The sequence below is a fragment of the Populus euphratica genome, unplaced genomic scaffold, assembly GCF_000495115.2.
Source record: "Populus euphratica unplaced genomic scaffold, PopEup_1.0 scaffold45.1, whole genome shotgun sequence".
Lineage (NCBI taxonomy): Eukaryota > Viridiplantae > Streptophyta > Magnoliopsida > Malpighiales > Salicaceae > Populus > Populus euphratica.
In genome coordinates, this window is record NW_011499886.1 from 1,291,580 (window position 1) to 1,303,244 (window position 11,665).

The 11,665-nt window shown below is 32.6% G+C and overlaps 1 protein-coding gene and 1 pseudogene across 1 annotated transcript in view; both read right to left on the minus strand.

Moving 5' to 3' along the window:
• Window positions 1–6,834: 6,834 nt before the first annotated feature.
• On the minus strand, window positions 6,835–10,153 carry LOC105130417 (probable pectate lyase 4; annotated as a pseudogene).
• Window positions 10,082–11,665, minus strand: part of LOC105130383 (cytochrome P450 86B1-like) — a 2,435-nt gene continuing 851 nt past the window's right edge. The window contains exons 2-3 of the mRNA XM_011032866.1: window positions 11,152–11,474; window positions 10,082–11,105 (exon numbers count right to left, since the gene is read on the minus strand). Of these exons, the coding sequence (XP_011031168.1) occupies window positions 10,326–11,105; window positions 11,152–11,474 (1,103 nt within the window). The 3' untranslated portion in view covers window positions 10,082–10,325. The remainder of the gene's footprint in view (window positions 11,106–11,151; window positions 11,475–11,665) is intronic.

Genomic DNA, 11,665 nt, shown 5'->3' on the forward strand with positions numbered 1-11,665 from the left:
AGGATCAACAGAAGGGAAGCAGAGGCGTGGCCAAAAACACAAGCAATATGGCCGGTGGCTGTTTAACTCCAATTTCCAAATAAATCCTCCATTCTTGACAAAAAGAGAGATCAAGGCTACTGCTGTTACAGGAACTTTAAAGAACCATGTTCTAAAATTCTTCAAGCAGACTAGTAAAGCGCAAATCACATCTGTATAATATATATAGATGAGCAAATCCTTGTAAAGCGAGTAGGGTTCAGTGATTTTGTTAGGGCCAAATTGATGCGTCCTTGCTCCATTTGGGCATTATGCCCGAATTGCTTGTACGCGGCTTCCCTGTTGCCTACGGGAAAACTGGACTTCATTGTAGGGATTAGGTGTCTACTTGTCTAAATCATTTACTTTTTAATTAAAAGATCATGAATATATCTAAACTAAATTATTTTAAAAAATATTGTCATTAATCAAGCAAAATATTTAATATAACATGCGTTAATTCCTAGGAGTCTCAGAACCCAGAAGTTTGCTATATAATGGTGACCATAAAATCTCAACCGATTCATATAATAAAAGAAATTCAGATTGAAGGATAAAGATTCTTATGTATCAATTAATTCGAGAGTGAATAGAGCAACATGTTAATGAAGATAAATTTGGAATCAAAACGAAAATTGATTTTGTATTAACAGTAATCAATGACAAAAATTATGTTGGAAGGAGGATTAGAAGATTAAAAACAGCACTGTAAAGCCAAAAAAATAATTAAGAACTACAAGAGAAGATTGAGAAGAATATTTTATTAAGCGTTTTTTTTTTAAATACTCTTAATTATTCTCTCTCTTGTGCTGCTTCATAATGTTACATTATAATTTTTTTTATAGACATAAAATTCTAGATAATTAAGAAATTAAATTGATATAATTTTTTTTTAATTTAAACATGTATTGAATTGCATTCTGCTGACTGAACTGATTCACCCATTTAATTTATTCTATCCAATCTATTAGTTCTCAACCAGTAAACTAGTTACTCAATTATTTTTTAATGGAAATCTTATTTACTTCAGCAAATTAATATTATAATCTCATAGTTCTCTCCATAGTTCCTAACGGATTTGTTGGTGTGTAGTAACAAGAAGGTTAAACTTGCTGACGGTAAATTAACATCCCAGTGACGAGTTTTTAGTGCACGATGGTGGGGACTATATGCACGAGGACTATATGTGCCTCCTGCTGCTAATGATGATTGTAAGCTTAAAGTATCTTACAAGGAGACCTTGGTGGGTGTGCTTCCATGAAAAAGATGGAGCAAGTTGATGATTTGGTCTCTGAGGGTGATTCAGATTCGGAAGATGAAGATGATTGTTCAACGATTTGTCTTTCGGCTCTAGGTAAACGTAGGCTCGGAAAACCTTGGGTGAAAATCCTAATAGTTAAAGTTCTAGGGCATAAAGTGGGTTATCGCTCTTTGGTGGGCAGTCATTGAAATTGAAGGAAGGGTTTGTGATAGCAGACTTTGGAATGAGTTTTATCTTCCCAAATTCTACACTGAAGATGGTGATCGTTCTGTTCTTGGTGGTCCTTGGATGGTTGCTGACCAACATACTAGTTGTTCAAGAATTAAGGTCAAATTTTGATCCTGATGAAGTCAAAATTGACAAAGCGGTGGTCTAGGTAAGAGTTCTCAAGCTGTTTTTGGAATACTGCAACAAAGACATTCTCACGCGTATAGGTAAAGAGTTCTCAAGACATTCTCACGTTGGGCGTCCTGTTCGTGTCTATTGAATTGTCTGCTATACTAGAGCAAAATCTTCTCGTATAAGTGTGAAAATTGACTTACCAAAGCCTCTCATCTCTAAATTTCTTATGTGAAGAAGGATTTGGAGGTTGGAATACGAAGGTCTCCATTTAGTTTTCTTCAAATGTGGCCAGTATGGTCAGAGGTCTGAAGTGTGTTCAGATGTTCTAGAGATATTCATGTTGACTGAGTTAGTTTGGCAACGCTCTCCCCAGCGTATATATTCCGATGACTGATCATGTCATTCCTCCAGAGGTGGTGGAGCTGTATGGCTCCTGGATGTTTGAGCAGAAATCTAGGAGGAGAAAGGAGAAGCAATCAGAATCTTCAAAGATAACAGTAGCACAGAAGGAAGTTTGCATAGAGAAAAATAGTGGTATTACATGAAGGAGAGAAATTAGCCGAGGGATTGGAATTAGATTTGAAAATCTTACTGTTAGAATTCAAGGAGTTACGATTTAGAATTTTTAAGAATTCTAATATCGATATAACTCTACAATTATTAATAAAATTATTATCTATTAGAGTTTTATTATTGATAGAAATTAACTACTTAGTTAGATAACGATAAAACTTCTAGTCTAAGTAAGACTTGCAGGATTATATATAGCCTTAAACATTCATAATCATGTATAAAAAATTAAGTATAAGAAAATAATAAAAAGAAAGAGTTCGTTGCTGTGTTTTTCTCATAGAAAAACCATGATGATTTACTAAATTCAAGCATGATTTGTGTTATGGAAGGTAAGAATTTTAAATAGCATATCTATGATGTTTCACATAGAAAGAATTGTTTAGTTACCTCAGTAATATTTACTTTTCACACCGAATCCGCATATAATTATGTTTCAAATTTTAATTTTATAAAAGCTAAAATAATTTGTTTTTAGTTATGGAAATCCATTTTCTATTTATTTTATATGCAAAAATTTATCTCACCACAATTTTAACTAAATATATTTTTTTAAACTACAACTAAAAATATTTTTATTAAAATTATTTATTTAAATGACAACAACAAAACTTTCATAATTTCAAATATGTAATAGCCATTTGAATCACCCACCACCCAAAAAAATATATCTATAATAGCAAGCCAAGATAAATTAGATCTTTTTGTTATATCTCAAGTTATTAAGATTGGTGTGTCTATATTTATAACTGTTTGTAATAGTGGTAGTGGTTACTTTTTAAAATTTTTTAATTGAAAATAATATTTATTTATTTTTTATATTAATACATCAAAATGATCTAAAATAACCAATAATAATAATAATTAATTTGAAACAAATAAAAATTTCAATTTTCTTTTAAAAACTTTGGTTAAAATGCTATCCCAAACACCCTTTCAGTCATCCTAATGCGCCCCCATACACTATCCTAAGATAGACCTATTTGGTGGTTATTGATAATGAAACCTTTCTTTTTATGTTTATTACAAGTGCATTCACATGTCATTGCCCTCTTTTTCTATTTTACTCCCATGTTTTTATTTTAAGGTAACCTTTGGTTACTATCCTGGGATTAAAAGAAAAAAACAAAGATAAAAAAAAAATAGGAAAAAAAAAGGAGATAAAATTATATTTGATGGTGATGTATAAAATAAAATGATTGCTTCTGTATCATGTTTGATTATAGTGGATAAGACATAATAAAATATAAAAAAAAATCTATTTTATCCTTGATATGTATTGTTCTCAAACTTATATATATTTTTTAAAATAATTAGATATTTTTTAGTTTATATTGAATATTGAATATTAAAATTAATAATATTATAATAACCATAGTTATATAACTAAGACTGGCTTAGCGAGTTGACTCGGGACTTACACTAGTTCAAATTAAGAAAAAAATAAAGAAATAATTGACTTGACCTGACCTGGAAAAAAATCCAAGTCAATCTAGGATAAAATACAGGTCAAAAACCCGTTTACTTTTTCAAAAAAAATTGGTCAAAACAAGGTTGCTTTGATGATTTTCAATTTTTTTAGTTTAGTTGGTTGACTCTCCTGGCCTATGACATGAACCTTGCCTCGGGTTGACTACTGAGTTCAATTTTAAAACTATAATGATAACATTTTTATCTATAATTCGACTCAGGTCAATCTGTATTGACCCTTCAGACTTGTGATCAAGGTCTTATCTTGGTTAACTCCCGAGTTGGATTTTAAAGTATGATAATAATAATTTTTATCCTTATAATTAACTGGGTTAATCCAGGTTAACCCTTCTAATTCGTGACGTGGGCCTTGCCCCAAGTTAACCTTTGAATCAAATTTTAAAACTGTTATAATAACCATTTTTATTTTATATTGACCCTCCTAACTTATAACTCTAGTCTTATCTTAGGTTTATCATTGAGTCGAGTTTTAAAACTATAATAATAATTATTTTTATCTTTATATTGACCTAGGTAAATTGTCATCTCACTCATGACTCGGGTTTTACCTTGAGTCGACTCTCAAATCTAGTTTTAAAATAATAATAAGAAATACTTTTATTCTTAGACTTACTTAGTCAGCCTGGGTCAGCTCAACTCGTGACTTGGGTTTTGCCCCGGATTAGCACTCAAGATGGGTTTTAAAATTATATTAATAATTATTTTTATCATTATATGTTTTAGTTTAAGAATTTTAGAATTGAAATTTTTTTACAATGATATTTTAAGAATAAAAAATAAAAAATATTATCTCATGAGACATATCCTCTTTGAATCTCCTATTTTAAAACTATAAAAATTCACTTCAAAATTTATTCAGAAACATATTTATTTTTATATTTTTGTCTCTGTTTCTTTAACCAAATATATTTTTGTCTTTGTTGTTTTTGTCCTTTTTATCATAGGACAGTAGCCAAATACTACCTAAATCCCACTGTTTTATGTTTGCTCTATGTTTTGGGTGGATAATAAAAAATTTAGATGTAAAGAAAATGTTTAGATTATAAAAAATTATTAGTATTATTATTAAATCCAGCTTAGTGGGTCAACGTTAAAACCTCTCATCCCAACTCCTTGTCTATCCAAGATTTAAAATTAAATTGTATGAGAGTTACCTCGACATGAACCCATTGATTTTGTGAATCCAACAAAAAATTCAACCAACAAATAAAAGTGTGGTTTGTTTTAAAAAAAATTAAAGATGACATTACACTAAATTTAATAACTTTTTAAATTTTTTTTATTTAATTATAAATTAAAAAAAGTAAATTCTTATAAAATTAAGCACAAATCAAATATCAAGATGTTTTTCACAAAACAAATTATAAAAAATTATAAAAATTAATTAAATATTAAAGAATAAAATAAAAAACAATAAAAAAAAGACAAAAATAAATTAAAAAAAGGGAAGAAATGAAAAAAAAATATATAAAAGATATGGGATGTAGCTTCATTATTCAAGTAAGCAGCGACAGCCACCCAAATCTTTTAATTATTTTGTTAATTATTAATTATTCCCCCTCGTACATACATTCATACATAAATTGATTCTTTAAAGAATAAAGAAATTTGAAGGCAGAGAAGATAGAGTTAGATGGCTTGGCTTCTAAGCACACACATTTCTTTTTTATGACAGGTAACTCGATCTGGCTCCACATCCTTCGGGAAAAATAAAATTAAAAAGGTATGTAGCCTGCATGACTTGATTATTATCAATGGGACTCGTGGTCCCTACAGGCAACCTGCCAGGAGGGGGAGAGGGGCTTACTTTTGTAGTTGTGGAAGGGGGAGCTTGAACCCTCAGTATCCTTCCATTGCTGCTCGTTCTTCGGAAAAATATAGTCATTTGCTTCAAACGATTTGTCATATGAAAAATTAAAAGCCCAGCTGCTTTTTCTTGTGAATATGATTGCTATTGTTCTCATAGAAATATGTTAGTAATGGTTCTCTAATGATTCTATATTGAAGATATGTATCAGCACATATGAACGTTAATCTTCAATGGAATATATATATATATATATATATGTACTCGCGCGCGCGCGCAAGCACTCTCTCAAATGTTTGCATCGTGGAAAAAAAAGTCTGTGTTGCATCCGTGCAAGCACTCTCTCAAATATTTGCACCGTGGAAAAAAAAGTCTGTGTTGCATCCGTCAAAGAAGAATGTCTACTGGTGGTCATTACAATGCAGTGTGATGTTAATCAATGAGCTTATGCATGTAGTTAACACTGTAATAATGGTTTCCCTTTTCTTTGTTTCTTAAATTTCTAAGGTCAGGTCGGTGGAGATTCCATGGTGTGAGACGTCTGACTGTGATTAGACGGAGTAAAATTGCACGTCTTTGCTTCTCAGCTTTCTGTAGATGAAAATGATGGACAGGGAATCAAGTATCCCGGTTTCCAATATGAACTTGAAACTAACTGCTCGTGTTTTGTTTGGGGAGGGAAGCAACAATATGACTGGTGGAGCTTAGATCCTGTCTGGTCTCCCGTAACTTGGAAGTCATCTTCCTGTCCTGTCATGCTGATTTTTGTGCATAACTGCAAATATCTCAGCTGGAGAAAATTTTGCTTTTGCAATTCTCCATCGGTGTGATTCACAACTTTCTGTTGAATGATTACAAGTTTCACCATCAATTCGAGCGATAGTGGAGGGATAAATCCTATTTGGAAGATTTGAGGGCCAAAGATCAAGCGTGGCTTTGGCAGTAGGATTTTCTTTTCTAGGAGTGAAGTAGCTGTTGCCGTGTGGTGTTTTTGACGCAAGATTTTCATGTGTCTTTTTAAGAGGAAGACTTTGCAGTCTAAAATTAGCATATGAAAGTTCTGGTGATGAAGAACAAGAGATGGACAGCGTCACCAATCCATAAAAATAATGTTTGATATATGTTCTTCAATCGACAGATAAAATTAATATTGCACGTTTCTTAGTACAAACTATCATGATCTTTAAAGCGCTTTAGTACTGCTGCAAAACAAAAGAGGCTAAAACTCCAGCTCGAGTCCTTTTGGAACAAGGGAGAATATACCACTAGTCTTCGAAGAAGAAAAAAAAGAGATAGTATCTATATGGCACAAGAAGAAAAGATTTTCATTGGATGTCAAGACTCGTTAACATCTCAATAATGTTCTTGAGCACTTCAAAGCACCTGCTGAGCTTGTCAATGCCTTGACAGGTTGGCATCTCCAACCTTGAAGCTTTGCTCCTTAGTGTAGTTGGGCCTCGCCATACCTCGGCGACCTGATTGGAAAAATGAAGCTCCATTTGTAAACAGATCCCCTGCAGAGTAGAAGTTCCAGGGTTTGCTTTTCTCATAGATGCCATTTCTCCAAGTTCCCTGTTATTCAAAAGATTCGATCATTGGTTATTTCTGATCATTATTTTAGCCATCCTTCTCCTAATTTGCTAGATTTTGGAACAGGATGGAATTTGTAGACCATGACCAATATTTTAACAATTAAAATTACAAATTACCTCGTTCTTTCCTGATTTTGGTGCAATAAAATAGTTGGATTCACTCTTAATGCTAGGACTCATGCTTCCCCCGATTGCGTATTGTTTCCATCCTTGATACAGATTGTTGGTCACATGCGCATATCCCTGGCGAACCCTGCATTATTTTCAGTGATTTATAAATCATCATAAAATCTTCAACACAAGATTCATTGTTCATACATGTCGAGAATGTGGAATTTAATCAAGCTGGATTTACCTTGGCATTCTTTGGTTGCAATGAGGTCTGAAATGATTGAAGGCAACAGTGACCTTCATGCCCCTGTCCCTTAAAAACCCATCATCATGCCCAAAAAGCATAACCTTGTCTTGGTCTCAACCATGTTGACAGGAGAAACTATTGTTGGTGATTTTAGAATACTCAAAGGGATAAAACATACGATTTTATTATAAAAACAAGTTTATAAATTACAAAACTTATAATCTCAATACATATATTTTTTTTTTTTTGTGTTTCCCTCTATACTTTCCCACACACAATAACATAAGCTTAATATCCTATTTATACATAAATTGAAAGGCAACAAATAATGGTGATTGATAATAAATGGCCGCAAATAATAATAATTGATAATAAATAGCTATAGATAGTAATTATTGATTGATTAAGTTTACCGCAACAAACCAATTGTTTGAGACAGTAACAAAAGTCGATCCACAAGTGACGTCTAGAAGACCATCCTGGCATGAAAATAATGTGTTGTGATCAATCCAAACTTTTGATGCACTGACCAGCCTTATTGCATCTCCATCCATCTGACCTAATTGCATTTGTTTCCCATCTGGTCCCATGACTGTGCTCGGTCCTTGTGCCTTGCAATGGCGAATCCTTAGGCCATGGATGATCACATCGGTTGCCTAAACAAGCAACATACGTATTGTAAATTAAAGTTATAGAGCATGCATTGGCTATACAATCAAGAATATTGTCATCTAGAGAAAATTAATTTATGTACCTTGCACACCAAGATGCATCTAAAGCCTTCAATGCCAACACCAACACCTCGACCATCAATGGCAGTATAGCTGCTAATAAGAAGAGGTTTCTCAAGCTTGATATTCATTCTCCTTTCGAAAGTTATCCAAACTTTGCTTGTGATCATGGTGGCTCCATATCTTAACGTCCCTTGTTTGGGGCTCACAGGATCGTCACTTGGATCGGTAAACTTATTACAATATAACATCTCTTCCAACATTGTTAGTCATTTTCCTGCAAACCCTACAGAACAAGTAGCCAGTTGCTGTCGGCTTCTTCGCCAATTCGTATTCAATTTCCAACATTGATCAATGGCATTCATTTCGCTGGCCGCAAGGCACGCATTAGGAATGAAGGAAAGGCTAACAAAAGAAAGGACTACGACGAGGGGCGGAGCAGGGATTATTTATGGTTAAAACTAATATAACAAGGTATAATTTTTTACATGTAAACCACACTAACATATAAAAATAAAATTAATATATTAAAAAAATTGATATATAAAAGTAAATTTAATATAAAAAATGAAATTATTGGTTCCTAAAAAAAAAACTTAAATTGAATTAAAGCTAGGTATACGCTTTTTAAAGAACTTAATTTAGCTAGAAAAATCATGTCAAATTGTATATTAGACCTAATGATAGTAAGGTACATATGAGAAAAAATTTAATAATTTTGAGGACTATGCTAAAAATAAAACATAAAAACATCTAAGTATAAACAAAACAAATCCATAAAATATATCCAATTTATTAAAAAAAACTATAGTGAAACAAGAAATAAAAAAATAGTAAATCTAGAAAAAAAAATAGCAGAAATATATATATAAACCTCATCAAATTCTTAAAAAACATAAAAAATAAAAGATTTTAAATTTAGATCACTATTTACCTTATTTTGTTGAACAATGAATTAATTTCAAGCTTTATTTTAACATTTCTACATTGCTTTGTATTATTTTATTTTTTTTGTTAGGATTCTAGAGAAAAAAGACAGAAAAATGATAAAAAAAAATAATTAAATTAAAAAGGTTTTTTTTTTAACAACTTGGATGAAGAGATAATTTTATATTTAAAAATAATTAATAAAATAATATTTAAATACTGAATAAAGAAATATAAAATATTTTCTAGAGGTGTTTTGCAGGGCCCGGGCCCCTGCTTGCCACCCCTTGATTCCACCTCTGACTACGACAAAGTGACTTAGACAACCATGATGATGTCTTAATTAAGTTATGGGAGAGAGTTAGAGATTTGCAATGCAAGAGTTGGGGAACGGTGGAGGGTTTTATATAGGATCATAAGGAGCTAAGCAAAGGTATAGGTTGCTGTAGTTTTTTTTAGGTGGCTGTAGTAGAATATGATAGAGAACTAATTATATTATATTTGTAATTGCAGTTATAAATTATTGTTTGTTAAAAACAATAGGGTTAATAAAATAATGAAATCTAATGTAATACAACGCTAAGTAGGTATTTTTTAAAAAAATAGAGATTAATAATAAATTTTTTCTAATTTATATTTAATTGGGTTGATTAATTTATTTATCATCTAAATAATAGGGATCAGCTTTGCCTATTATTATCTAAACTCAATAATTTACAGCTGATTGAATTTTTCAGTTACTTGAAGTATATTTCATACTTTTTTATTATTATCCGCAATTTTGAAGGTATTTAAAAATATAATAATAATTATTTTTAAAATATTTTTATTTAAAAATATATTAAAATAATTTATTTTTATATCAACAAATCAAAATAATCTTAAAAAAAAAATTTCCAATTTGGACAGCAATTCCAAACAGAATAACATTCCTCAATCCATTGTAAAATCACAACCCAATCCATGAAAAAAAAAAAAAGTACATGCAAAAGAACCGACTCTCTCTTTCACTCCGAAGCCTAAATTTGCCACTTGTGCCTGTATAATAAACGGCATCATTAAACATAACCCAAACAAGGATGCCAGTTTTTAAACCGTGAGTGCTGCTAGCTAGTTATGCCTCCCACTACTATACTCATTTAACTATCTTAATTACCTCTGCTGTAGTAGCACACAAACTTTATTCAAAGGCAGATTACAGCTAGACTCCATGAGTTGTCTTCATTAATTAAACACATCTCTTGGTGACCCTAAGCTTCAAACCATGCTTCATATGCAGCATGACAGACAGACCTGGTGAAACGGGATGACCTTCAACCACCTGAAGATGAAAATTCATGAGTATGGCTGTTGCAATTGTCTTCATTTGAATGAAGGTTATTTCTTTACCCAAACAGCTCCTTGGTCCTGTATTAAACGCAATATACTTGTAAGATGGAACGTGAATGATTCCCCCTCGCTCTGAAATCCATCTCTCTGGCTTGAATGCCAAGCAGTCATCACCCCATATCTCTTCCATGCTTCCCATTGAGTATAGTGAGAACATCACCTTTGTGTTTGCTTTCACCAGATGTCCACTAGGAAGAGTGTCGGCTTCAACAGATACTCTATAGTTAAACGGTACAGCCGGGTAGAGCCTAAGAGTCTCGCAGATGGCTCCATGGAGATAAACAAGCTTATTCAGCTCTTCCAGATTGAAAAACATCCCATTAATCGTATGATCTCCTTTCGATTTCATGTTGGCTCTGATCTCTTCTACGATTTTTTTTTCTACTTCATGGTGTGTAGCGACCAGCCAGAAGAACCAAGTTAGAGCTGCATTTACGGTGTCTTTCCCAGCTGCAATGAAGTTAAATCCGATGTCTCTTAGATATTTGTCAGTCTTTTTGGAGGCATCCATCTGTTCCGCTGCTTCTCCTTCTTCTTTTATGCAAGCGGTGATCAAGTCATAGTCGTCTTGATCATTATCCTCAACTTGCACCATATTTTGGACTTTGCGTTGGCGAATTTCTTCTTTCTTTGATGAGACTCCTTCTTCTTTTGTGTTGGCGAATTTCTTCTTTCTTTGATGAGATGCACTGCTCCAAGAAATTATCTATGGTGTCCATGGCTTGGCTTAGCTTCTTCTCTTCTCCAACGTTAAGCCATTTCTGCAATTTCCAAATGCTTTCAGGCACAATATGTCGGTAAAACGCAGCCTCCTCTACATCATCAAACGCTGTTTTATAAGCAATTTCTGGTAAATCAACAGAGAGGCTCTGTGGATCAAAGCCTAAAACCAGGAGGCAGATATTATCAAAGGTGAAACGCTGGAATACATCTTGCATGTCCAATTCTATTTCTTGTCTTGATACATGCTCTAGAACCGGGATTAGACCTTTGTTCTTGATACATGTTTTAGGTTGGTTGCCATTTCATGTAAGGCATCAACCATTTACCATTGACTATTGGTAGCCACCATTGTTGAATGAGCTATAGTTGGTAGCCATCAATGTTGACAACAAACCAAGAAGAGCTTCCATGAATGCCTATAAATAGAGGCATATATGAGAGAGCAAAATGAGAGAG